This window comes from Penicillium longicatenatum (assembly GCF_028827895.1).
Source record: "Penicillium longicatenatum strain IBT 33135 chromosome Unknown contig_11_segment0_segment0, whole genome shotgun sequence".
NCBI lineage: Eukaryota > Fungi > Ascomycota > Eurotiomycetes > Eurotiales > Aspergillaceae > Penicillium > Penicillium longicatenatum.
This window is the reverse complement of record NW_026643117.1, coordinates 1,920,717-1,947,886: the sequence shown is the minus strand read 5'-3', so window position 1 is coordinate 1,947,886 and position 27,170 is coordinate 1,920,717. Positions and strand designations below refer to the sequence as shown.

At 47.5% G+C, this 27,170-nt stretch overlaps 9 protein-coding genes across 9 annotated transcripts; 5 read left to right on the top strand and 4 right to left on the bottom strand.

Annotated features, from left to right (window-relative positions):
• Window positions 1–1,757: 1,757 nt before the first annotated feature.
• On the bottom strand, window positions 1,758–3,043 carry N7484_000726 (uncharacterized protein; the record flags this gene model as incomplete). The annotated part of the gene is made up of 6 exons (XM_057111147.1): window positions 1,758–2,220; window positions 2,268–2,638; window positions 2,696–2,781; window positions 2,840–2,876; window positions 2,930–2,955; window positions 3,019–3,043. 6 exons carry the CDS (start codon window positions 3,041–3,043, stop codon window positions 1,758–1,760), a joined length of 1,008 nt encoding a protein of 335 aa, XP_056978373.1.
• A 1,039-nt stretch (window positions 3,044–4,082) lies between these two features.
• On the top strand, window positions 4,083–6,251 carry N7484_000725 (FAD-binding oxidoreductase; the record flags this gene model as incomplete). Its single annotated transcript, XM_057111146.1, has 4 exons — window positions 4,083–5,022; window positions 5,088–5,541; window positions 5,606–5,753; window positions 5,817–6,251. The coding sequence occupies 4 exons, from the start codon at window positions 4,083–4,085 to the stop codon at window positions 6,249–6,251; spliced, it is 1,977 nt and encodes a 658-aa protein (XP_056978372.1).
• Window positions 6,252–9,902: 3,651 nt separating this feature from the next.
• GbpA lies at window positions 9,903–10,199 on the bottom strand (the record flags this gene model as incomplete). The annotated part of the gene is made up of 1 exon (XM_057111145.1): window positions 9,903–10,199. The coding sequence occupies one exon, from the start codon at window positions 10,197–10,199 to the stop codon at window positions 9,903–9,905; it is 297 nt and encodes a 98-aa protein (XP_056978371.1).
• A 1,344-nt stretch (window positions 10,200–11,543) lies between these two features.
• Window positions 11,544–13,104, top strand: N7484_000723 (M20 family metallo-hydrolase; the record flags this gene model as incomplete). Its single annotated transcript, XM_057111144.1, has 4 exons — window positions 11,544–11,707; window positions 11,769–12,090; window positions 12,149–12,975; window positions 13,029–13,104. The coding sequence occupies 4 exons, from the start codon at window positions 11,544–11,546 to the stop codon at window positions 13,102–13,104; spliced, it is 1,389 nt and encodes a 462-aa protein (XP_056978370.1).
• Window positions 13,105–13,634: 530 nt separating this feature from the next.
• On the top strand, window positions 13,635–14,849 carry N7484_000722 (serine hydrolase domain-containing protein; the record flags this gene model as incomplete). The annotated part of the gene is made up of 1 exon (XM_057111143.1): window positions 13,635–14,849. The coding sequence occupies one exon, from the start codon at window positions 13,635–13,637 to the stop codon at window positions 14,847–14,849; it is 1,215 nt and encodes a 404-aa protein (XP_056978369.1).
• Window positions 14,850–17,698: 2,849 nt separating this feature from the next.
• Window positions 17,699–19,391, top strand: N7484_000721 (sugar porter family MFS transporter; the record flags this gene model as incomplete). The annotated part of the gene is made up of 3 exons (XM_057111142.1): window positions 17,699–17,793; window positions 17,878–18,794; window positions 18,838–19,391. The coding sequence occupies 3 exons, from the start codon at window positions 17,699–17,701 to the stop codon at window positions 19,389–19,391; spliced, it is 1,566 nt and encodes a 521-aa protein (XP_056978368.1).
• Window positions 19,392–20,858: 1,467 nt separating this feature from the next.
• N7484_000720 (putative FAD dependent oxidoreductase) lies at window positions 20,859–22,538 on the bottom strand (the record flags this gene model as incomplete). The annotated part of the gene is made up of 5 exons (XM_057111141.1): window positions 20,859–21,656; window positions 21,707–21,853; window positions 21,900–22,173; window positions 22,225–22,350; window positions 22,405–22,538. The coding sequence occupies 5 exons, from the start codon at window positions 22,536–22,538 to the stop codon at window positions 20,859–20,861; spliced, it is 1,479 nt and encodes a 492-aa protein (XP_056978367.1).
• Window positions 22,539–23,185: 647 nt separating this feature from the next.
• N7484_000719 (TauD/TfdA dioxygenase family protein) lies at window positions 23,186–24,470 on the top strand (the record flags this gene model as incomplete). Its single annotated transcript, XM_057111140.1, has 3 exons — window positions 23,186–23,629; window positions 23,685–24,226; window positions 24,284–24,470. The coding sequence occupies 3 exons, from the start codon at window positions 23,186–23,188 to the stop codon at window positions 24,468–24,470; spliced, it is 1,173 nt and encodes a 390-aa protein (XP_056978366.1).
• Window positions 24,471–25,541: 1,071 nt separating this feature from the next.
• N7484_000718 (uncharacterized protein) lies at window positions 25,542–26,949 on the bottom strand (the record flags this gene model as incomplete). The annotated part of the gene is made up of 3 exons (XM_057111139.1): window positions 25,542–25,585; window positions 25,770–26,449; window positions 26,945–26,949. The coding sequence occupies 3 exons, from the start codon at window positions 26,947–26,949 to the stop codon at window positions 25,542–25,544; spliced, it is 729 nt and encodes a 242-aa protein (XP_056978365.1).
• Window positions 26,950–27,170: the final 221 nt, after the last annotated feature.

Here is a 27,170-nt window from a genome sequence, read left to right as displayed (position 1 = left end):
CGCCACATAAATGTCAAATTTCTGAATTGTATGATAAGAAATTGCTTCTATGAACCTTTCTTCTTCAGCCAACTTCGCTTGTATTGGCAATATGAGGTATTTCCATACTGTCTCTATTCTCCATGCTGCCGTGTAGAATGTCATCAGGCTTGTTGACTTGTCAAACGTAGTGCCCGGCCAAAGAACACTCGATAAGTCTTTCCAGCAAATCTCACTCTAATATATATATTTTCCAGAAGAATTGTAATTTGTACCCCGGGTTTGCAAATTGTACCCTGCTATACAGTGCCCATCCAGTTTGAACTGTAGCTTCGCCTTAATTCTTTCTGTCCATCTAACCGACTGTTATTTAAGCCCTGTCAAGTTTGTATGATCTGTCTACATTTCAATATCATCCCTCTAATACTTGAAAGTTTTAAAAAGATTTTCCTTTTGCTGATCTACATGATGTCCTTATTTTCCAAAAACAAAAGAAAAAGAAAAAAGAAAAAGAAAAAGTTAAAGTTAGAGTGATGTTATGAGAATGTAATTGAAGAATATGATTTTAAGGGGGGAGCATAATAATCGGTTGGGGGAATAGGCTTACTTCAGGCGAAGCCATAATTTAAACTGCGGCTGTTTCATAGGAGGGTACAAATATGTACATAGCAGTTCTTTATACCAGGATGTCAGGTGCTAGTCGAAGCTGTCAGAGAAGACAGTAATAATGGAGCGTATATGTATCAGCGCCAAGTCTACAGACGAAACGAGGACACAAAAACAATAATTTTCTGAATTAAGACAGATGAGAAGATAATTATAATGATAATAGAGCGTAGCGTTGATCTCCAGCATGGCTAGTCATGTGACTGAGCTTGAAAATGAAGAGTATGTACTTCGTAAAGCCAGGTCGGATTCCACGATTCTCCTCTCATGCCAGCCTATTCATGTAATTATACCCAGGTGGTCCCATTCTGTAGAGCCCATAGGTGCTAAGCACATGTATTTGTCTAAAGTTAGTTCTTGACAGATTATTTATCTGGTTCGAAAGAGTCTCCCGAGATGATTTGATGAGTTCCAATACGATTTCGTGTTGGAGATTTCTGTTTCGTGATATGGTCAAAACTGTGTTCAGGAGCCCAGGGGAAAACTTCTTTCTTGAGTCAATGACATCTCCTGGTTCCAAAGTTGGAATTGTTTTTCTAGAGGCTATTGCTATCTTCATGTTAATTGTGGTGAGATTGCAATCCACTCATGTTCCCGGTCATTCAGGACTCTTCTGGATTATTTGTTAAGACTTGCTCGGCAAAGAGAATCGCGGGTCTCCTAAACATACTGATTCCATTGGAAGTGGGTAGCCGTGGCGTCTATCCACAAGGACCTGGTGAAAGGATCCAGATCCCGCCTCGAAGGTTCGTGTGGACCTCGGCGGTACAAAGACGGGATGTCCCCTAAGCGCTAGGCCTAATTAATTAAGCGACTCCACTGTGATTTCTGATCGAATTTTTAGCAATAAGACTTTTCACCCATTGTATACTTGGGCCTCTTATTGAATATAAAAAGTCTCTGTCTACGGGACGGAGTGGGGCTAAACTTATGTTCCATCGGTGGTTCTCGAATCCACATGGATAGGATACAGGGAATATTGAATACAGTATGTGGATGGATATATAAAGAATATTGCTGGTAATTTTCCATTTTGATTTTTACATAATCCTAAGCTATGTGGAATATGAACATGAGAAGTTTGCCTCTAAGCCTGCATCACTAGTCAAAGGCTACTTCGCATGAACAAGACTTTCTGTACTGCTGGTGCTGGTATGCTGCCCCTGACCAGTGGGCGGGCGTTCCCAAGTAACCTCCATTTGCGTGGTCATGGTGATCATATTTTTGGGACTTGGCTCGGCAGGTCTGTAACTTCGCTCATTCTCCCCTGCCTCGACGACGGTCAGGCTCTGGTCGTTCGTTCGTCGGGTAAAATTCTCGAGATTGTAACTTCGAGCCCGACCGCTGCGGCCAGTGGAGCCGTTGTGGTATCGGCCGCTTCGGGACGAGCCGCCCAATAGCTTTGGCAGAAGCCGCGCAACCAGGGGTTTGAATGAGGGAGCACAGGCAGCGACAAAGGATAAGCCGACTTCAATGGTGGATACGCAGAATAAGACCGAATGAGTGTAATTCTTTGGCATATGACGATCGTAGTTATCAAGGAGAACGACGCGAATAATGCCCGCGGCAACGGTTCTGGTTTGATTAGTGTGCAACCGATTGAAAAGAGTCAAAGGACTCACAAGAGACCAAATGAGAGAATACCGATCAGCATAAGCTTCTGGTTCCATTGCATCTGAAGCTCATAAACGATCCAGGTAGGTAGTATCAAGGCAAGAACGTCGGTGAAGATAGAGACGGAGGCCGTGCCGGTGACGAAGTCGGCAAAGTTCATACATTTCCCGTTAGGATACGCGGCTGCATTCCAGTTATAGGCGACGGGCACACAATGAAAGACAGTGATGAGGAATGTAGCCAAAGCGGCGACTCCATTAAAGACTAGTAGTCCCCAGATGGAGTAACGTACTGACTTTTTCTGGCCGGTCAGACGTAACAGGAAGAGGAGGATAGACGTTTTGACAAGAGCCAGAATTGGGTTGTAGATGAGCTCAGTCTTTTATATTTGTTAGCGAGGACATCTCACCGTGATTTGCGAACACTCTTTACGCACCGCATAGCCGTATTTGTTACCGAGGATCGCAGGATAGTCCTTAGGAACGTCGCTGACGTTGTATCCAATATACATATATATGATCACTAAAGAAGTTTTAGCCTTATGGAGCAAGACCCGTGAGTGTTCTTTTGCAGATCTTACCTTTGTACGACGTAAACGTCTCCGCCCAGTACAAGATCTGCCGATCTATTAATGAGATGAACCGATGGTCTGCGCGGCTTCGCGACTCACCAATGCGATGTAAATAACCCAGTCATCTAATAATTGTTAGGATAACCTATTTCACGATAATGAATCGATGGTCAGGATGTCAGACTGACCTGCACCGAAGGATCTTGTCAACATGCGACTGTAAATGCGTAGAGCCACGGCGACGGTCGCAAGACAGGGAAATGCAAAAATCAGGCCAATAGCCTGCGGCTGTAGATTGTCACTGGAGCTCATTTCTCTTTATTCGCTGCATATCCCACTCTTTAAGAGTATAAGGATAATTTCGCTGGGTGCTAGACAAAAATCTTCAGCTGGGCGAACCAGGGTTTTGTTGTCTTTGAGTATTAATCCCTGCAGCCGGAGTTAAAGTAGTCTTGGACAGTCCTTTTGTTTTGTTTTCCATATTGTGGCTTTCGGTACACCCCTGCGATCCTGTGAAAGTCAAATTTAGTCCAGAGTAAGGCTTTCACTGGTCATTGTCCTCAATTGGCCGCGCCTCCGACGCTAAATTACAAGGCATTAGGAGGATCTCAATGAGGAATAGCTGTTGCGATCTTAGTTGCTTGGCATCGATTTTCAGACAGACCCGGAACCGAGGGGGCCAAGACCGGAAGTCAGAACGACGGGACGTCATAAGAAACCAAAACATGCCACAATTCCATGGCTTCTATGACATGTGGATTTTTTTACACCATATAGAAACATATCTCCTTTGATGCAGAAGATTTTGCAATAAGGGGCAATTGGATGATGGTGATCAGGCTGTGTAGGCCTAATTGTGAGACACCGGCGTACTTCGTTTTCCGTGCTAAATTAATTGACCATTTGGCGGCGTCTTGCAATATTAGCGACATCACTAATGCACCGCTAAGCATGCGGCGTTCCTTAGTCCACCAACCACCATTCACATTCATTTAAAATCTGATGGAGGCGTCAACAATTTCTCTGACTATTGAATATCCGGTCGCTTCCGCCGGGAAGTTTGATTGGTAGTCATTTGCCGCGTGGTCGGTCCAGTGCCGTTGATACAATTAAATTTAAGTAATCAATCCTTTCAAGGTATATAACCACGTTGTTGACAGGGGTTTGAACCTTACTTTCACTCTCCTGCAAAAGACTTCTCTTTCTACCTCTTCTTTGCATTCGTTGATCTCTTGGTCAGATAATTGTCAACATGAAGGGTGTGAGTGGACTGGCTCTGGTGGCCAGCGCGTCATTCGCCCAGGCTCTGTCGACCGTATCTCTCACAGCAGCAGCGGCCACTATCACCACACCTACGTTGTTTTCGTATGAACAGCTGCAGCTGACCGAGAGCGAACTTGTCAATGTGTCTCAGTCGTTGCAAAATCAGACGATTGCTAATATGTTTGCTTTTGGTAACTTTACCAACTCCAACTCCACCGTTACCAAGCGTGCCGTGCGCCACCATTGCAAACCTATGCCTGGGGACTTGCTGTGGCCCTCTGAAATAGTTTGGGATATTTTTGACATCCTTCTCGGCGGGTCTCTGATCAAGACAAAGCCTCTGGCCGCCTTTTGCTACCCAGACTGGCCAGAGTATGATGCCACCAAGTGTGCGACTATCACTGCAGAGTGGCTTACCTCGAACTTGCACATGAGTGACCCTACATCCATCATGCTGCCATTGTATGAGGGTCGCACTTGTCTGCCGTCGCCGTATAACTACACTTCGACCTGCACGCAGGGTTCCTACCCCACCTATGCTGTCAACATCTCCACCGTCGCCCAGGTTCAACTGGCGGTCAACTTTGCCCGAAACCTGAACCTGCGGTTCGTGGTGAAGAACACTGGCCATGATTTCAATGGCAAAGCCGCTGGCAAGGGGGCACTCTCCGTTTGGACTCATCATTTGAAGGACAAGGAGTACCTTCCCCACTACAAGGCCACCAATGGCTACGTCGGCCCAGCTATCAAGTTTGGCTCTGGTGTTCAGGTCTGGGAGGCTTATGAATTTGCCAAATCTGTTGGCCACTCCGTCGTTGGAGGCGAGGCGGTCACTGTTGGCCTGGGTGGTGGCTACACTGCTGGTGGTGGTCACTCCCCCTTGTCTAGCATGTACGGTATGGCATCTGATCAAGTCCTCTCCATGCAAGGTAAGTCAAATTTCCTATCACCCTTTGCAAACTCCTTGCAGGGTCCCCTTGTTAAATATACTTAGTCGTTCTTGCGGATGGTCGATTCATTACTGCTAGCGCCACCGAGCATGCGGATGTTTTCTGGATGCTCCGTGGTGGCGGTGGTAGTACCATTGGCGTCGTCACTTCTCTGGTTGTCAAGGCCTTGCCCAAGTTGGAGACTACTACTGTGACCTTCAATTTCACTGTTAGCGACACACCTGGTCCTAATGCTTTCTGGGCCGCAGTTTCGTCGTACCTCGACCACTTTGAGGACTTTGTTGATGCTGGTACCTATGGTTATTACTACATTGGCGCTTCCTCGGCTGAGATTGGCACTACCTATGCCGGTGACACTGACTACTATTTCCGCATGGAATCTTTCATCGCGCCGAACAAGACCCTTGCTGAGACCAAGGCCCTGGTCGCCCCATGGTTCAAAACCCTCGACAGCCTGAATGTCACCTACACACCGTGGTACAACAACGCGGATAACTTGTGTGTTTGCTCTCTCTACTTGGCGCAAATTTATTTTCGGTGCCCTGCTAATCCGCATTATCAGCCATGATGTTTGGGTCAATGCTTTTCCCCAGGAATATGTCGGAACCGACGTCGTCAAGACCGCTTCCCGTCTACTTCCTCGTAGTGTCTTCCAGAACGAGACCCTCCTCAACAAGACCTCGGCTGCCTACAAGGACGCTGTGGAGAAGGTAAGCAATATTCGCACAAGGGCTCCCTCTTATCTTCTTTCTGCTAGATCCTCACAATTGTAGGGCCTTTTCATCGCCGGTTTCCACGTTAGCGGTACCGGAATTGCCGTCGATCCACCAACGGACTCCTCCGTACTCCCCGCATGGCGTGATACCCTCACTCACGTTATCGTCGGCTCCGAATGGAATTTTACCTCCTCCTGGGATGTGATCAAGGATTCCTCACTCTTTGTGACAGAGTGGATGGATGTGCTCCGTGAGATCGCCCCCGACTCTGGCGCCTACATGAGTGAGGCCGATCTCCTGGAGCCAAATCTCCAGGAAGCCTTCTACGGTACCAACTACCCACGTCTTTATGCAATTAAGCAGGAGTATGATCCAAGTGGTCTCTTCTTCGCTCTTACTGCTGTCGGCGCCGAAGACTGGGAGGTTCAGACCACTGATCCATTACCCTACTCGTGGAACAACAACGGGCGACTCTGTCCCGTCTCTTCTTGATTGACTCCTGCCGACTTTCATTTCTGCGATCTCCAAGCTAAAAAGACAATAATCAATTATTTCGCCATAATTCATGAGGCCAGTAGCTACGGAGAGAAGGCTTGTACATAGTGATGGGATTTACATAGTTCTAGAGAGACCAGCTTGCGATAATACTGCACACGACGACCAAAGCTTCGTGCACGCTGAAAGATAATATTATTATAGTTCCCGTCTAACCTTCGGTCTTTCGTCTGGGGGTTTTTGGATCAATTTAAAAAATCATGGGAGCAGAAGTATTTGTAGCCAATTAAAAGGACCAGTGCTGAAATTAGAAACTGGCAATCATTCCGGCTTGTAACACTCAATTCCGAAAAGCAAACTATTCCCCAAGGATAAGCGAGTAAAAATACCCCTGTAGGCTTTATGACCAGAGACTTGTTACATAGCTCTAGATCGAAGAAGATACTACATTTTTAAAATACGACTGGAGAAAAATGGAACCAGGTTCAATTTATTCAAATTGGGAGATAAAACAGATCAGATAACAGAAATTTCCTATCCTTTACTTCGTGTCCTAGAATTTCTTTAGCAAATCCTTCAAAGGATCTTACAAAACTCTTGCATCTGCCCTGCGGCGTGGAAAGCCTGATAATGAACCAGCCCGCGGTGCCAATTGATCACGGATTGTCCACACAAATCAACTTCTTGATGTGAAAGCATTTCCACAACCCCACCATACGTAATGCCGGATTCCCCCTCCGCCCGTATTTACACTCTAGACCCTATGTTACTAATATCCATATCGCTGGGCGGCTCTATCGGCGTCAGCAGGTTCTTGATAACCTTGACCAAAGTCGACACATACTTTCGGTGCGCCGGGACATACTCCCTACCGATGCCCTTTTCGTACTCCGCCTAATATATGCGAGCACGCTCCTGCCAAGTCCCGGAAACTTCAACCCGTGTCAATCAGCACGACGTGTATAGCCCGTCTTCCACTGCCGGAGTCTAGTACGACTCGGGTAGACACGGCCGCAATAATATTCGATGGTCCTGGTGTAATGGCGGCCCTGGAGCTTAGAAATTGCGCGATGGATGTCAACCCAGCCAGACTGACATGTATAGCGGCAGTGATCTTGACATCGCGTGGTTTTGTCGCTGAGATAGCGGCAAACGTGGTGGTGGGCGAGAACGTAAGCTCAGCAACTCGCGTGGCGGGGGTTACAGTCAAGGCATTCCCAGTGGAAGGAATCCTACGGGCCTAGTAGCTTCACAGAGAGTAAACTTTCTGCATGCGACACCATCAGGTCCACCATCTGGCCTAGGAGAACCAGGTCAAACGCGTCAGTGGGTGCGGTATGCAGAAGTAGCTCACTCGGTTGAAAAACATAACACAGCTGGGCGTCGGCGGCTAATGCAATTGCGACGCCCATTCCCTCATAGTGCAGGCAGAGATGGGAGCCATATATACGACGTTGGAGTTGGAGGAGTCGGTAAGCGCAGCCAAGCTGGGATGAAGGAAACGCAGATGCAGCCAACTGTAGCGGATGAGGTTTAAATGAAAGTCAGGCGAGCCCAATAAGGTTTAAAACGTCTCACGAGAACTGATGATAGCCGTATAATTGACCGCCCAACGTTCATGACCAAGTGGGTAGCCGGGATTATTGGCTAGCTTGATAAATACTTCATTCGGGCCAAGGGGCCGTGAAGTTTTCGGCGAGTGCTCACTTAATTATCCACGGCATGTGGAGCGAGATAATTCTTGGCTGATAAAACCTTTCATCGGTTATTGCCGCGAAAAGAGTCAACGTAAGAAGATGGTTGCTTATCCTTTGGGGGGCAAAATGTCCTGGTTCCTGATCATCGGGATATCAGGGTGGACAGACGTTGTGAGGACTCGATATGCTTATTTCGGCACCAGCAGGATCCCAAAATAGTATTATATTATAATTGGCTCGGCTTGGTGAATCCACATGAAATATGGGCACGACGCGATGGCGGGATGTGTTGCTCTTCCGTTAGCCACGTCCCCCTTTCCAGACTCCCCATTTTTACCTGATTTCAATCGATAAATCTTCTACATCAGGCTCGATCTTCCATTTCTCCTCAGTGAACGGTTTCCACCTTTAATTCTTGTGCATATGACTGGAGCATATTTCGATGTCGATGGACATCAAGTATATTCAATGCAAGTGCGGGAATTTCGAGGCGCAATGATCATCAACTGGGAAAACAATCCAATCTTTATCTACCTGCAAACCAAGTTGTCGTGCCGCAGGGACCTGGAGCCAAGCTACCTGCCGTCACAATCAAGCTTGTGCCTCTGCAGTTGTTACCGAGGAAGCCTATGGCACACCTGGGGAGTCTTTACGAGCAGTCCATGGGACTTGACTTCACCATCAGCAGTATTTGAATGGCCGATCTGGTCAATCAAGCAAAAATGAAATGATCAACGCTAGAGAATTAGGCGACAACCCATAGTGCATGGACCACAGCCACGATTTGTGCACCTTGATCTACGAATGCCGCGATCAGACGTCTCGTCCGCTCATCGGCATCGGTCATAGCACAGACGGTATCCAGCTAGTCAGATTGGCCTTTATGCTGCCTAAATTGCGATTGAATACGATTTTCCATGACCCAGTCATCCTTTAAACGCCTCAAGTCTCTTTCAGGAAGCACCTTGAATCCAGACATTAAGTCTCAATAGGTCAGGGTCTTGGACATCCCGCTTCATAGCATAAGCTTCAATTGAAAATGGCCAAATTATGCCAGTTCAAACTGGCCCTGTCTCGAGTGATTACTGGGGTACGGACTCGTGTAGCTTCGGGGGTCCTAAACAGTTACTAGACAATAAAAATGTCGAAGTGTTCTAGTCGCCTTTGTCACCTCATAGCACATTTATCTCATTCCTTGATCCAGAGACTGATATTTCAACAGCAAAGTGATGAGACGCTGGAAATGAATGGCGATGCCATATCAGACCTTCATCCCTTAGATGCTGTGGATCACCTCTATCGTCATGAAATGCGCAACAATGGAATATTTTACTAGAGTTGCGCCCATCAGCCAAGTCCATCTCGGAGGAAGATCATAGTTGCCTCGGCATGGGCTACTGGAAGGAATTCGACTGTGTGGGACTATTCGAAGCTACTTAGGGGGAATTCAGAGTTACCGTGTAAGCGAGGTCACATTTAAAGGTGGATCCCATTTTTTCCGTTAAACATGGTTGATCAGAATTCGAAGGAATGTGCAACTTGGGCCCAATTGGAGGTGGAGAGGTAGGTTGAACAGGAACGAAAATGGATAGCTAATATGGAAGAATGACTACAAAATGGACGACGATTTGGTGAAGAGCTCAGTCTATGGATGAAGATAATCATGGGTGATTATGCTGCCATTGCTGTAAGGTCCGCTAAGCCAAAATTCTAGACACGATACATAGGCTTCGTCTATGACCAAACTTTCCCCAATGTAGCTGCGAGAATGCCCTTTGTGTTTTCTCCGACTCACCAATAACGCTCCCAACGAAATCTGATGGGTACTCAACAACGACTGTATTTTCGTCAGCGGGGTTAATAGTAGTATTGTGGTTCTCACCTACCTTCGCCATTTGATAGAAAGCCAATGTCCACCAGAATTTGGCCATATATCTTTGCGACCGACGTTTTACCAGTTCCAAGATTTCCGAGAAAGGTTGAGGCTGTAGCCAACCATAGGTTGCCCGTCTATCTCGCGACGATAGTTGTATTTAATTGTGTCTATGAGGCCTTCAACGGTCTTTTTAACCTCAGCTAACCTAATCATGCCTTGCAGTCTTTGCCACGCTTGTGATGTTTCAAGACTTTGAGAAGGATCCGGGCCGATCATGTCCTCCCCATCAAGGAAGAAGCCGTCAACCCGTGGGCCTCCCTGTCGCCTTTGTTGCATCAGTCGCTCAGTCTGTCGCTCGGTGACCTTTGCCATGGCATTTTCAACCGCTCTTGCGTTCACGAATCCTTCTCGGCCGCTCCATACTTACCGCTTTGAAATACGTTTTTCTAAGACTTATTGATCTACATTTAGTCCAAAGGCGATGATCTCCTTGATGTTGAATATACCAAGATCACCATTGAAATAGCGAGCTGACCGAGCTGGCTTGTTAAGTCTTCGTGATTTGCATTCATTTCATTTATACAAGCTGCGTGATAAATCATGCGTAATGCCAAGGAGCGAGGCTTGAACTACCCAGCGGAGGCGTCGCTCTAGATCGTCCTACACCTTACTCGCCGATCGTAGGAGAGCTGGACAAGAAGGTTAGCGTAAGTTCGAGAAACACTTGCTGTCTATGCGGCTGAACCTGAAAATGTCTTATTTTCCCGTCACTACAGGCCTAGTAATCTTCTATCTTTAAAGAGTATTATAGTCACGCTGGAAGATTCCTGATATGTATGTACTAGCGTAGCTGGATAATCAAGGTTCAATTATCATCAGAGGATGTACACAGTATCACCTTGAAGACCGAAAGTATTTTTTTCCATCCGTGGGTTCGTATAGGGCTTATTCATTTCCGCGATGTCCGGTGTTAATAATGAATCAAGGAAATCGTTGTTGCGGCTACGGCTCGCTGCGGGGAACTGCGGGCGTAGACTACATAACTCGAAGGTATAAAAAACGACAATTTATTGGTCACCGGGAATAGCTTCTTGAACATAGTGATGGAAATAGTAGATATGAAAAGAATACCATAATGCCTCCGAACCCAACTCTAAACTTCCCCATGAGCGGCGCATACACCCATCAATGCGCAAATTGGTTTAGTTGTAATTGGAGGCTGGTACTAGTATTCGAAAATATAGCCCGGATCCTTGGCAAAAGGTAAGAAATGGGGAACTGGAATAAATCACAAGAAGAAAACAAGACAAGGAGAGAAAGGTAAAAACCATGGGCGGGAGGTAAAACGAGAGGTGACCCGAGCTGTTTTCTATTCAACCCAAATGTTGCTCCGAGGGGGCTTGGCGTACTTGGCTATGTCACTAGAAGGCGTTGCTTGTCAAATTCACCGACCTTCCAAGGTTTCTTTTCAATTGATCCAATCAAAAATCATACATTTGAAAATCTAAATTTTGTGCTGAGCCAACCGCAAATTGGATCTGTCTTTGCCCTACTGTGTTCATAGAAGGCGTCGGAGCACCTTACCCATGCTGAACCCACCAGTGTAAACTCCCTGCTTCTTAATAAACTGGTTTTATGGCTTATATATGTTCAGCGGATAGCAGTGATATCGTCTTCTGATTTTTGTCAAGTTCAGTATCAAGACTAGCTTGCAATATGCACGCAACAAGCAGCGCATCCCATACTCTCCGCTTAAGCGCCAGACAATTTTCAACTTCCGCCCGCCGACATACACCCTCGGGGCTCAGGATCAATTCTGATCGACTATGGGAGACATTGCACAAGACTTGTGAATGGGGAGCAGCCCATCACTATGGCGAGTATGCACCATCCCTTGTTTCACTATCAGTATACAGACAACTATCTCTAACATGATCGTAGAAAGTCAACGGAGACAGGTATGGCTCGTCTCACACTCACGGATGACGATGCTCGCGTACGCTCGTGGCTTGCTGCTGAAGTCAAAAAATTGGGTTGCACACTTTCTGTTGATCAGATGGGTAACATGTTCGCACGGCAGCCAGGCTCACTCAAGTCGTCTACACCGATGATTGCGATGGGTAGCCATCTCGACACCCAGCCTCGGGGTGGTCGTTATGATGGCATCCTTGGAGTTATGGCTGCGTTGGAAGTGTTGCGGACTATGAAAGATAGTGGATTCAAGACTAATCACGATGTTGGTATTGTGAACTGGACTAAGTGCGTTGCCATTACTATTTTTTTGCTTACTCTGGCTTATGACTGACTTGGATCAAATTTAGCGAGGAGGTGCTAGGTTCCCTAAGTTCATGTGTTCCTCCGGTGTCTGGGCTGGCGCCATTCCAATCGGCAAGGCTTGGGATTTGCGCGATATTCACAACCCTGACGTAAACCTCCGGTCTGAGCTTGAGAGGCATGGGTATCTGGGAGATATTCCCTGCTCGAGTGATGAAAAAATCGGATATCCTCTTGGGGCTCATTTTGAACTTCACATCGAGCAGGGACCTATCCTTGAGGGGACTGGTCGGTCGATCGGTGTCGTCCAGGGAGCTCAGGGATACAGATGGTTTACTGTCACTATCCATGGGAAGGACGCTCACACTGGAACGACACCGCTCAGCACCCGCAAGGATCCTGTACGGGCGGCTTCTAAGATGATCGCTGTGTCGAACGAAATTGCCTCTCGACACAACGCACTAGTCTCGTCTGGCATTTTCAAAGTGCCACCGAATGCATCGACCAACACTCTCGCTACAAATGCGACTTTTACTCTTGATATCCGACACCCAAATGACAGCGTCGTGTATGCTGTGCAAGATGAAATCTTCAAGGCATTTGCTACAATCGCTTCCCAGGATGGCAAGGGCGTGTCTTTCGACTGGACGTTGGATACAGACTCCCCGGCTGTCAAGTTTGACCAGAACTGTGTTGCATCTATCCAGGCAGCAGCGGATCATCTCGTTGGTCCAGAGCAATCTATGCTCATGACCAGTGGCGCCGGTCACGATACGGTATATACTAGCAAGCATTGCCCGTCGGCTATGATCTTCGTGCCATGCCGAGAGGGCGTCAGTCATCACCCGACTGAGTATTGCAGCCCTGAAGATTGGTAAGATCCATAATACTTCCGACATTTATTCTGATATTAATGCATGAGGATAGTGCCCTGGGTACCCAAGCTCTCCTTGAAGCTGTGGTGCATTACGATCGATTACGGACAGAGAGTGAAAATTTTTAGGATTTGACATTCAAGATGAGCGACCAATAGGACATTCAGTGAAATTGTGAATTATCATTGAATCATGCATCCCAGCTTATACCAACTGGATTACCAGAAGGCGCTTCCATGTTCTTGGGACGAGCCGAATGGAAGCTCTCATTTGGTAGAATGATGATTTTGTCCATATGAAAATACAAAGTCGGCACAATAAACACATTGTTGAAGTTAGCGGAAATCAGGTACTCCGTACAGCATTCCGACTAAGCGCTTCTAATTGGCCAGCAGGTAGTACGTAATAAGCTGCTAGCTCTCGGAGTTTATTTTTAACGCCGTGGGGTTCAAATAGCCACCGGTCCGTTAACCAGCATCCTGGAAAGGTGATGTCTGAAAGTTCATATTATTATTCGAAAATCTAAGCAAATCGCAATAAACTGTAGCCTTTGGGCATTCCTTATAAGGCAAAGCTTCCTGGACTCCAGAGTTCTCGCATAAGGCTTACAACGGCACCGGAACAAAGCAACTGAGTCATTCGAGTATTTCTCTTCACCATGGGTGACCAAATTGAAAATAGCCTCCACGCCGCTCTCAAGGCCGGCAAAATTAACGGTGCTGTACTCTGTGCAACCGACTCTGGGGGTTCTTTTGTCTTCAACAAAGCGTTCGGCAAGCGTACTCTTTTATCGGGCGAGACGCGACCGCAACAACTCGACGATGTGCTTTTTTTAGCGTCAGCAACAAAACTGATCTCCACCATCGCGGCACTCCAATGCGTTGATGACGGAATTTTGGCTCTCGATGATGATCTTTCTTTTATCGCACCCGAGCTCGGCGCCAAGCAGATCCTGACTGGCTTCGCTGAAGATGGTACAACACCTTTGCTCGAGCCTGCGACTCAACCCATTACCCTGAAAATGCTGCTGATACATAATTCTGGCCTTTCTTATCATTTTCTGAATCCAATCATCGCTAAGTGGCGTGAGCTTTTCGCTGGTTCCCAAACCGAGCGTCGAACGGTTGAGGAGTTGTTCAGTTATCCACTCGCTTTCCAGCCCGGTGATGGATGGATGTATGGCCCTGGACTTGATTGGGCCGGTCGTGTGGTTGAGCGGGTGACGCGATGTACGTTGGGAGAACGCATGCAGCAGAGGATTTTTGATCCACTAGGTATCACCGATGGCCAGTTCTACCCAGTCAAACGCGAGGACCTACGAGGCCGTCTGGTTGATCTAAATCCTGATGATCCAGATGCCCTTGGCCGTGCTGTGCTCGGTGGTGGTGGCGACATGAATAAGCGTACCATTGGTGACTTTGGTGGACATGGCTATTTTTTGCCGGGCGCCGATTTCATGAAAGTTCTACATTCTTTACTGGCTAATGATGGCAAGCTCCTCAAGGCCGCCACTGTGGACAATATGTTTCAAAACCACCTCAATCCGCAGGCAATGGCTGGTCACCAGGCTGCGCTAGCAAGCCCAGCGGGTCCCTTTTTTCGTGTGGGAACTGACCCTGGAATGAAGGTGGGCCATGGCCTAGGCGGACTATTGACGCTCGAGAATATTGATGGCTGGTATGGTGAGCACACACTTACATGGGGCGGTGGTCTGACATTTACTTGGTTTATTGATCGCCAAAACAATATTTGCGGCCTGTGTGCTATCCAGGCAGCGCTGCCGGTTGATGTTGAAGTGATATCCTCGCTGAAACAAACCTTCCGCCGTGACATCTACCGAAAGTATGCCGCGTGGAAGAATCTGCAAGTTTAAAAATGCGCGGATTTCCACTTCCAGTGCAAATTGCAAGGAAACTGTGCTTACCGAGATAAAACCTCAATCATGGACGTATAACCTTGGAGCCCTGGAGATACGTTGCTTTCCTTCACAACGAAACAGCTGTAGCAAGTTGTGTAAGACCAACGACAAGTGTTTATTAGGTATATGGACCTCAATTTGTTTATCAGATTTTGGCGCTCTCGTGTTTGTTTGAGCGGTATTGACTTGTTGGGGTGCACAAAAAATTCAAGGCATGGCCTTCGGTGTCTTGGTGTTAATGGACTCTCCCGTCTTTCTTAGATCGCTTAATGGCTATTTTGAGACTCGGAATCAATCCATTCTATTTGTCATCATGATGCCAAGGTGTAAGGGACACTCATATACATATATATGACCAAGATCTTTTAGGTATGACCACTACTACATCAGGAAGGCATTGATTATAAAGGTTTGTCTGCTCTCTTTGGCCGAATGCAAAACATATGTCAATCGGTGACGTTGGGTTGTTGAAACAATTGAGAGTGCAAAGTTTGAGATTGGAAGGCTGTAGGAGATTCAGGGTGGTATTATACCGAATGGAAGAAAAAAAAATCCAAAAAATGAAATGCATCATCCGTGAATCGAACACGGGCCTCGTCGATGGCAACGACGAATTCTACCACTAGACCAATGATGCTGGGTCATGTGAATTGAACTAGTATATTGTTATATAGAACCAAGTCTTTTATTCCAGATTCACCTTGCATGCATCATATTCAATGAAAATGTAACCTACGTTAATTAGGGCCAAATAGTCCAGCGCCTAAGCATCTTTCCGGAAATACCTCTGAAGAAATGGACAAAAGCGAACTGTATTTACCTAATGTTGAAAAGTAATAAGGTCATGGTTGACTCAAAGTAAAATAATCAAGCAAACAGACGCTTTGGGGCCACGCAATGTGCAGTAAAGCATGTAGCTCTGTGCATTTTCAACACCCTTTAGAATTCATTACATACCAAGAGCAGGTGATTCTTGGAGTGAAATAAGTGTCAAATTCTGAATAGCCCAGGCTTCAATTGCTGGCACAGGTAGAATCGGCTACGCACAAAGACTCACAGACGAGGCCACTCAAGTATCTCCCATCTGGGGAAATCAGTGGTATTAGAAAATCCCTCAGTCCAGGAACTAATTAAATCCGTCTGTCTCGCATTCTCGAATCGAACCTGAATGATGCAATCAGAGAACCTTCACCGAGACGGCTTTTCTGGTATAAAAAAAAAGATTGTCAGTTCAAAATGACAACCAATAGCCGGGGTGATGTCTGAAGACATATAACGTTCATATTTTCCCGTCCCGAAATATATCTCTATGAAAGGTAAAGATATGATGTATCGGACTAGCCGATAAATTTCCGATCCAAGTATACCTGAACCGGAGCTTAGCCATCCGCTCATCGCACCCGGCCATCAGCCCCGGTGACACAGACAGCACCACTCGACCCAGGGATACCCTGGGAGTATCTACCCGTCAAAAAATATCCCGAAAAACGTGTAGCGGGGCAGATGAGTATGTTGTGGAACTACCTGCCTTGCAGGCTGGATCTCCGTCAAAATTGATCAAATAGGAAACCGCAAAGAATAATACAGATATGGAGGAGACCCAAGGCATCGGCACCTCGGCATTGTACTCTCAGACCCGGGAAAGACGATCTGATCCGGATCTGTTCTGGACCAACCAAGCTCTTGGCTCTAATTGGTGGCGCTCGGAATGAACGAGAGTGATATAGTGGTAGTACTGGTCACCACTCTCGTCAGCGGCTTGCGGTACAAATTTGCTGGTTGTTTCACGCTATGCACTTTGATCCTCTGGGTCAGACCGTCAGACACGGGCCGCCTGACCACAATGCTTGGAGCCCCTAGCCCATTCGTCCCCGTGGGGGATGGACAAAAGACGGGTGAATGATTCCGCCCTATGATGACAGGGGGACCCCGGGGACCTAAATTGATGAGGTGGAGGTCAGTGCCATAGAAGCAAGGGAAAGAAGTGGTGGCGTCCGGCGCCCGCCTTTCATAGGATCCTGCCACCAGTACGGGGTAAACACCCGTCTCGTGCTAAGTTACAGCCTGGGTCGTACGATACGAGCGCCACGCGGTGACTAGTGGGACGGGAGGCTGGGCTGGCTGTGGTGAAACTCTCTTTCTTGTCGATCGTATACAGACTCGGGGGCCGAGTCGACGAGTCAGCATGTTCTCCAACCAAAATTGAGAAAACAGAGAGCCGAGCGCATAATCAAGCAAAATTCAGATTCTACCGGCTTGGCAACCCGGGGTTTCAGATGGTCCAAGCCCAGTCGTGTTGGAAGTTGGCAGGATGTGAGAGAAAAAGGGAGAAAAAGGACGAATGCCAAGATGTCAACTCCGGAACCAATCATGGGAATGCGGGGGCGGGCCACATTTGCAGCTTCGAAAATGATGCAGCGGTATGGCGTACAGTAGATGAAAAATCCCAAATAGAATGCACAGATCTTCTCAGGTTGAATTTGAATTCGAACAAATAGTAAGATCCGTGGAACCTGGCGCACAACCAAAGGATGACTTGATTAGGTAGGATTGAATGAAACCATGAGGTGAAGTTGCATGCGCTAGTGTAAAGTAGGAAATTGATAGTTCACCGAATGTCCTTCCATTGGTCGAGTTGGACCCTTTGTATAGTTTGTATTTCTTCCCCCGCATACAACTCTACCCCGTGTTTGCCGTCGTTTGTATATCTTCACGTTCCTTCCCTGTCTTGTTTTCTCTCTCTTCCTCTTCTCGTCTTTCCCTGTTCTATAGATTTGTCACATTGAACACCCCCATCGCCCATCATGGGGTACGTGGTCGGAAATATCTACATCATTACCGCAGTGGCCGTCATAGGCGGTGCACTGTTTGGTTTTGACATTGCTTCTATGTCGGCCATGTAAGTAATGCGACTCCACGAGAATAATTCCATACTCCACAGTCGAAGATCACCTCCACTGACCTCGTCAAATCCTCTCCACAGTCTTGGCACCCAGCAGTACAAATGTTTCTTCAACCAGACCGGTCACAATGATAAGGGAGACTGTGGTGGTCCAACCTCGTCCACACAGGGTGGTATCTCCGCAGCCATGCCAGGTGGTTCCTTTGTTGGGGCTTTGATCTCGGGTTTCATCACGGATTATTTGGGTCGGAAGCGAGCCATCCAGACCGGCTCGATCATTTGGTGTATTGGAAGTGCCATCGTCTGTTCATCCTTTAGTATTGGTCAACTCGTTGCCGGTCGCTTCATCAACGGTCTATCGGTCGGCATTCTCAGTGCGCAGGTCCCGGTCTATGTCGCCGAACTGGCTCAGCCCAGCAAGCGTGGTCAGGTTGTGGGGGCTCAGCAATGGGCCATCACCTGGGGCATTCTGATCATGTTCTATATTTCCTATGGCAGCAGCTTCTTAACCGGACCCGCTGCCTGGCGTCTCCCCTGGGGTCTCCAAATGGTTCCTGCCGTCTTCCTCTTTTTCATGTTTTTCTTACTGCCCGAGAGCCCACGTTGGCTGGCTAAGCATGACCGTTGGGAAGAAGCTCACGAGGTGCTGGCATTGGTTCACGCAAAGGGTGATACGAGTGCCCCATTTGTCTTGACCGAGCTGCAGGAGATCCGGGATATGGTTGACTTTGAGCGTCAGAACGAGGACGCGTCGTACGTGGAGCTCTTCAAGGGCCATATGATCTACCGTACCCACATAGGCATGTTCACTCAGATCTGGTCGCAGCTGACGGGTATGAACGTGATGATGCTATACATTACTTACGTCTTTGGAATGGCTGGCCTCTCAGGCAATGCCAACCTGGTTGCTTCCTCTATTCAGTACGTGATCAATGTCGTAATGACCGTGCTTGCTTTACTCTTCATCGACCGTTGGGGTCGTCGCACTCCCCCTGCTGGTGGGCTCCACTCTCATGATGATCTTTATGTTTGCCAATGGAGGTATCATGAAGTCGTACGGAAAGCCTGCGCAACCGGGTGGAGTGGACAATGTCGCCGAGGAGTCTTGGGATCTCTCTGCCGCCCCTGGAGCGGCCAAGGGAGTCATCGCCTGCACCTATCTGTTTGTCGCCAGTTATGCGCCAACCTGGGGTCCCGTCAGCTGGATTTATCCACCCGAGCTCTTCCCCTTGCGACTACGTGGCAAGGCAGTTGCCCTGTCAACGGCCTCCAACTGGATCTTTAACTTCGCATTGTCGTACTTTGTGCCTCCAGCATTTGAGAACATCAAGTGGAAGGTATACCTGGTGTTTGGAGTTTTTTGTTTTGCAATGACGGTCCATGTGTATTTCTGCTTCCCCGAGACTGCCGGTAAGACCCTGGAAGAGGTGGAGACTATGTTCACTACTCCAGGAATGCGGGCTTGGAAGACCAGTGTCCAGTTCCAGCACGTTCGTCAGTTGGAGCTGGGTGCAATTCAATCGGAGAAGATGACGGAAATGCAGACGGAATCGGCAGGAGAGAAACGCGGCCCAGCGGTGACCCAAGTGGATTAAAGGAATCTTTTCTCCCAGAGACGAATCAAGGAGGCTTTGAGCCACACTTTCCACCTCACCCGTTTGCACTTATGCATGGGAATAATCTTGCTTTTGCTGCCACCTAGGCCATTAGCTACAATCTCAACTATTTTGGTTGCTCTCCCAACGTCCTTAGTTGATTAAATTCAATACCAAGGGATCTGATCCTGATATTTTGATTTCATGTTTTGAATTTTCCTCATTGCCACTAAAACAATTATTCTTTGTCAGTAATACCAATCACACAGTTCTATCTCCAGTAATGTCACACAAATTCTACATTTTTTATATTTCCACCTCCCACCCCCCGCTTTCCAATATGTCTCCAATCCAGATTAAGGCTTACACTCCTTTATACCAATACTGTTTTTGGACAGCAAATTGTCAACAAGACTTAGTCACTAGTACCAGGCTTTAGGATTGGAGTGGTAACGTTAGCGATATGGTATCTGCCTAGCATGCTCTATGATGATCTCGCCGACTAAGTGAGCCTCAGTGGACATAGATGCATCCGGAATCTGGAATAAGCCCAAGGATTAATCGGACTGCATTACCAAGAGATTTCCTAGTGCCATGTTGGAGAAATATTTGCTGAATCTCGGAGACTGATGTCCCACGAAAACCGGTGGTGGAGGCGTTTTCCTACTCGGCACTCGGGATAGGCTCCCGGTCGAAAGCCTGAGTGGATGTGCACTTAGTGTCATAGCCTTTAAGCTTTAGATCAAGAGACGAAATGTTGTCTATTAAATTGGCTGGATCAGTTGAGCAAGTTGAGCGTGTTTTGTTTTGTCGAGGCCGAGGGGAGGGAAGCTCTGAAATAAGTGACCAGGGACTCAAGCATCTTGTCCGCCACACGCGAGACACATTTTGAAGTGCACGCGATGCAACGTTTATTTCAAGATCCAATTTAAGCAATACAAATCACCGAAAAGAAATTAAAATTTGTTGCTACCAGCCACTTGAATCGAAGCTGTTCGCGCCCCATGGGGTTTGACTTCCCGAAACATGTACGAAATTGTTCAAGTCGGTCAGAATGATTTAACAGTTGCCTATTGCTCAAGTTTCCAGAAATGAAACCATGAGTTGGGAGCTCAATCAGACCTACAGCTTTACCTCGTCAAATGTTTCGATGAGTGTATCCGATGAAAATATTTACGGCGATTATGCATATGGGCTGCGTATGAGGCTCTTATATTATCAGACTCTTGATGTTTCTTCTCTGGCTTAGTATCGGCAGATGTCTATTCAATGCATGAGAGGTAACTTCATATGGGTTCTAATACTAGCTTCTGCTATGGCCCTTCCCGTATCTGCCATTCGTTGTTTCTTTAGCAATCCTGTAATTGGTCATGGGTCTCTTTGGCTCTTCCAAATCTAAGCAATCTCAAAGATGCACACATTAAAATCTACATGACCCAGCGCCTGATCTTTGGGTACTATTAAGATCTATGCGGAAACTCCCACCCCCTGAGCGCCAATTTCGGGTTTGTAAATCTGTAAAGATCCTTGGAAGAGTTGTTTCAATCGCTCAGCTTGCTGTTCTTTTGCCTCCACCCAAGACCAAGTATGCCCTTCAATCGGTAATAACCCCTGTTGGGCTCTATCACCATTCACCCAATCCAGAAGTTGTTCCACGTAAGTGTCCTCTTCACCCTTTAGCGAATGAAAGTTCCGCCCGTAGCCCTTGGTTCGACTTCTGTCCAGGTACTCTTCTCTCATGTCCTTGGTTGGCGGCAGCTGTGCATTCCCCGAGAAAACCTCTGTAACGGCGATGGCTTGAAATTCGAACAAGGTAAATGTAGCGGTATAGAAAGGAATACCCACAAACCCCAAGGTTGGGTCGGGGATGTAAAAGATGTCGCGATGCAGGTTGTGGATCTGTGTGCCATCCGTGACAAGTATAGAGTCATCCGCCTCCGTCACAGGCACTGAGTTGTCGTTATACTGGGGAAAGAATGGTAAGTCCATCTGGTAGCCCGTGCAGAGAACTATTCTGTCAATACTGTGCAGGATTTGACCAGACTTCAAGCACACAGTAACCGGTAAGTGCTGATTGGGATTATTCGGTGACTCGTTAATTTGGAAATATGCGACCTCCTCGAGTCTTGAGGCATTCTCTGGGAGTGCAACAGCGGGAATGTCAAATTTGCCCCCTCGGGTGCTTTGATAGATGGTCTGCGAGACAGTACTGATTTCTCGAGCAATATCCATTGAAGATACCCCACCCCCTATCAGGAGCACATTCTGCGGTAGTTTGAGTACAAAAGCTTGGTACTTGGTGTCATTCAGCTTACCTTTCCTTCAAAGCCATCAGCGTTTCGAAATGCCTTCGAATGGGTGATTCTCGTTGGCCATCTTTCTTTCGCATGGGAAAGACCCGGGATATCTGGAACAAAGGGGGTGTGGTAATGGCCGGATGCTACGACGACAGCATCAAATATCTACTTCTTAATAAGCAGTACTTTAGCTCCAGGGAAAGTTACCTACCATTGATTTGTGACTCTCAACCAAACTCGCCGTTTGGAGATCCTCATTCAATGAAGTCCAATGGACATGCCACTTTTGCTCTTGCTTGTATACCTTCGTGACCAAAGCACCATAAATAGTCGCATTACTGACACCTGATTTGTTGGAAGTATCTTGAATGTAATCCTTCAGAACACTGTGATTGACATAATGCGGAGTTCCTTCCGGCCAAGCATTTAACTTAGTGCGTAGTAATGGCGTTGATACATTGTTTGTCAGACTTTCATAACATGGACTAGAAACGATCAGTATAAATCGCAGAATGACCAAATTGGACTTGCTCTACCCAGGTGGTGCATGCAGTAGATTCTGCCTTTCTTTGCCCTCACGGCCATCCTGGACATACTGTTTCGCATCAAGTGGTTTAACTGATGGATACTGGGCTTCGATCGGCACTCGTTTATCATAGAGCCTGGATCGTAGTTCGGGTCAGTGTTTTGCAATTGCAATCAAATTAACTTCCTACCAGACTCCGCCTGCTGCTTGGCTTCTTTCAAAGACGGTCACCTCTTTTCCGGCTGCCAAAAGGTAGGCAGCACTAACAACCCCCGAAATACCGGCTCCAATAATGGCTACACTTTGGATAGCCCTGTCGGCCATAATGCTTTGGCGTGAGGAAAGTAAATATTGAGCATAACCTGGTGAGTTTGTGGGTATTTAAACATATGGCCTGTTTAATCTCCACTATAGGCCATCATGAAACTATTGTGACTTCAGATTTCGCAATCGAAGCTAATGATGAACCATATCGCCGACCCTCCTATGGAATGTTCGATCCTACAAATTCATGACCCACCGAAAGCCAAAGCATCTCGGAAGAAACGGCAACGACTAGATTAGAAATCATATGGAGAATTGTCGTCACCATTTTCCTTCGGAATTGTGACATTAGGGGTTTGGCCCGTGAGCATCATGACCAGGAATGACAAGGCTCTAGTTCGCGGTACCAAAATAGATTCATTTCCCTCTGGGAAACAAATGAGGGGTAAAGGGTATCCCCGGTTGGATGAGAAGAACTCACAGCCAACGACAGCACTTGAAACTGGGATTGACAGAAGACGTAATGCATTGCGATAATGATGTGCTCGAGGCCTTTGTCCACGGGTGTCAAACGACGGTAAGTGCGGGCATGACATGTGTCCAGCTCTAAGGTAACGGACAACGATACATAGATATGGCAATTTACCACGGGCTATCAGGATCATTGTTTCCTTTTCCGGTCTTGAGACTCTTGCCAGATTACCATCATGGCACCTGCCCCCATCGACCCTCGCATTGTAGACGTGGCGCCGCCGCGGAAGGACACCCTCGGTCTACCAGCGCCTGCAAGGCAGCGGTTGGAGAAATCGGGTGTTGATCTCAGTGCTGGATATCCCTATCGGCCATCACGTCCTCTCTATTTGGATGACGTTTACAATGTGCGAAACTATTACCGCGAGCACGTAGACCCTGGAAGTCGCGCCGATCCTGGAAAGAAGGCGCTCCTGTCCGCAGCTAAGGAAGTGATTCCTCTCACGAGACATATTGGTACCGAGATCGTCGGGCTGCAGTTGAAAGATCTGACCGACCAGCAGAAGGACGAGCTGGCCCTGCTAATCGCCGAACGAAGCGTCGTTTTCTTCCGTGACCAAGACATCTCTCCCCAGCAGCAAAAAGACCTGGGCGAATATTTTGGGGAAGTTGAAATCCATGTACGAGCATTTGACAAATGTAAGAAGATTGAAGAAGCTCACTTTGTTTCTACAGCCACAAGTGCCTCAAGTCCCCGGCATCCCCGGCGTGTCCGTGATGTGGCCCGCACTGCAAGCCACCGAGACACCAGCCAGCTTCCGTCGACCAGGTGGCGCATCTCGATGGCACAGCGACTTGGTTCATGAGAGGCAGCCGGCAGGGTTAACACATCTTCACAATGATACCGTCCCAACTGTGGGAGGAGATACACTCTGGGCAAGCGGATACGCTGCATATGAGAAACTCTCCCCCGAGTTTCGCAAGTTCATCGACGGCAAGACCGCCATCTATCTATCTTCTCACCCGTATCTTGAGCGCAATAACCCTGTGGCCGGGCCGAAGTACGTGGAGCGTGAGCACCCTCTAGTCCGTGTTCATCCCGCAACGGGATGGAAGGCGCTGTGGGTCAATAGGGCGATGACCGAGCGAATTATCGGACTTGACAAGGCTGAGAGTGATGTTGTTTTACAATACTTGCATGACGTCTATGAGAAGAATCCGGATATTCAAGTTCGTTTCAAATGGAGTCCGCGCACAAGCGCCCTCTGGGATAATCGGTATGTACTCTTCCTTGCCTGAACTTCAAGCCTATTTCGATACTCACGATCAAGCAGAATCACCATCCACAACGCCAGTTGGGACTATGAAGGCTCACAGCCTCGACATGGTACTCGGGTGACCTCTTTGGCGGAGAAGCCTTTTTTTAGTAGCAGTGCCCCCACTCGGAGAGAGGCACTAGGACTGCTGGGGCCTGAGGAGATTGAGGAGTTATCGAGCATCAAGATATTGGAGCTGCAATGAAGAAGTCTCGAGGTAATTCAGCTTTCATTCAACTGCTTATGAGTCGTGCATAATTTCTGAGCACCCTCGCGGTTTATATTTAATGTGACGACAAGACTCGAAATGTGATGAACGCAAACCGTCTCCAAATCCCGATATTAGAGTTTCCTAATACTTCAACCGAGTAGAGCTCCGAGCTTCAGCATTATTCAAGTCGTTATTAATATAAGGGGTCACATCTCAATATGCGGTAGACCGTAAATCTTGCGTGATATTAGGACCCCGGCAATCAAAGCCTACCCGACAGCTGGAATTTATGCCGATGTTGCAACATTTCGACAAAAAAGGGGTTTAGAAAATTCGCAGTTACCAATGATCATACGATCAAAGCCGGGCTTGATCGGGCCTTGGAATTGCAAGGGGGGCGGAAGTGTCAGCTACTGTAAATCGGACTTCGGGAGAAAGGCAGATGGCCAATGGAATTGTACAATGGGCACTTTCTTGTTTCATAATCAGGAACAAGCATTGTTGTGGCTTACCAATTGCACGGCGAAAAATCGGTTCAAGTTGATGTACTGGATCTCAGTCCCGCTCGATAATCTGTCAGTAGATAGTGAAGGCAATGTCTTTGTCGGCGCGCTTCCAAATACCCGCTACTTGCTGAGGGCAACGCGGAGCCCTACACCATTTCCTCGCCAGCTACAGTCTTCCAGATCTCTCCAGAGGCCTTGCAACCAAAGAGGCAGCGTGGTGATGGACTGCCAGCTCGGGAGATTGTGGAGGATCGAAATGGCAAGACGCGACCAACGACCACAGTAATTATGCACGATGCCAAGACCGATTGATATTTCTTGGCTGCATTCATCTCACCCTTTTTATAAATATGTACGAAGAAAATTTGCTGTAGACTGAACTTCAATATCTCGCTATACTATCCTGATAGCCAATGAGAATAATATTTTACGTAGATCATGGCAGAGGACAGACATATTGTGTCTAACATTTTGCTTCCACACTCGGGGTATCATCGAAAAAAGCAAACAGAAAAAAAAAGATTAAATTATATCTTACAAGTCGGAGAGGCGAAAGCCATCACGCTTTGAGCCAGTCGAATATCCTCTTCTTCTCCGCCGTTTCTTTCCCATTTTCCAGCATCAGTGAATCATTGTTCGGGTTCGGATTCGGATTCGGATGCAGATTCGCCATCATCTATCGATTCATTATCGGAGATGTCATCGGATTCGTCTCCGGGTTCGTCTCCAGATTCGTCTCCAGATTCGTCTCCAGATTCGTCTCCAGATTCGTCTTCATCATTTTTACCTTTCAAGTAAAGGCCACCGGTAGCAGATGCTAGGTAGGCATGGAGCCACTTTTGTCCTGGCTCTGGATGATCACGGATCCGTTCTTTCATGTCACGAATGGAAGACAACACAGCCTTTTTGTAAATGCGGAATGCATAGTGTTTTTTCCATAAGTCTTTGATGTATGGGCTATCTTCCAACCTAGCTCGTTCATGCAATGCGTTAATCTGAGAAGGGAGTTTCTCAATATCGCTGATGATCTTAATGGCTTCTTCCTCGCTGAAAGCCTTGATGCCGCGAGCTTGACCCGCCAGCTCGCTCGAGATTCCGACCTCGGGGAGAGGCTTGCTGCTCAAGCCTTCCAGGTAGCCAGGGGCTTTCTTCATGAACAGGGACTGTTGAGCAGGGGTCAGCCCCTTGAATGCCCGGAGCAGGTCCGCGACGGGGTCAGTGCTCGGGTTTGTGATCACAGTTGTGCTTGTGCCATTGTCAGTGTCGGTGCTCGGCTTTATGGTTCTTGTGTCAGAGACAGAGTCGGTGTTCTGCTGAGATGTTGCAGACGCCAAGTCAGCCTTGGCTTTCTTAGTCGGCAGGTTTTGCACGGGGCTAGCGGGTCGCTTCCTCCACTTCCTCCGAGGGAGAGGGGGAGGGGACTTGGGGTGGGAGTTCTCTCGGAATTTACCGAGGGACTGTGCTCTTCTAAATCTTCGGAGCTCGAATAGTGGTCGTGCACATGACTGGCACCCATCACGGCTTTTTTAACGTCTTTCGCTTTGGACGTGCCAGGGGGCTTGGTGTGAAGAATGAGGCGCAGGATCTGTTATGATCTGGGGGCTGAAAAAGAAGTGGGAAGCGGTGAAGAAAACTGTGGAGTACGTCTATTTATTGGGTGGAGGCAGATGTATAGGGCCACGTTATCTATGTTGTTGGTAGACGACACAGGCCAAATGGTCAATATTTCTGTGAGTCCATAAGATAGTATCATGTGGACCCAGGCCTAGAGTGTGTGTACTCGGTACCCTGCGTGACATACACTGGTGGGATATGGATAACAGTTCGTACAGAATCGATTGCAGATCTTTATCCCTTTTGGTTCTCGTCGTTCCTTTCCATGTTGACATTCATCGTCTAACTCGTTCCAATATTGAATAATAAAAGTTCATCAAAGAATTTTTTCGAAACCTCGAGGCTTACCGCATCTTTGACAGAGCAAGCTCCTCCGGATAATCTAACCATCCCGTCAATGTATGTTGGAAAACGAAAGCGTATGTTCAAGGCAGATATGGCCAAAGTATTCTACGTTAGAAGAATGCACAGTGAACAACGTTCAGTGGGCATGAAATCTTCCCTTGCGGCAATACAGGGCCATGTCGTAGAGATCGCGATCTATAAATCTTGCAATGCGCCACTCACTGATCTG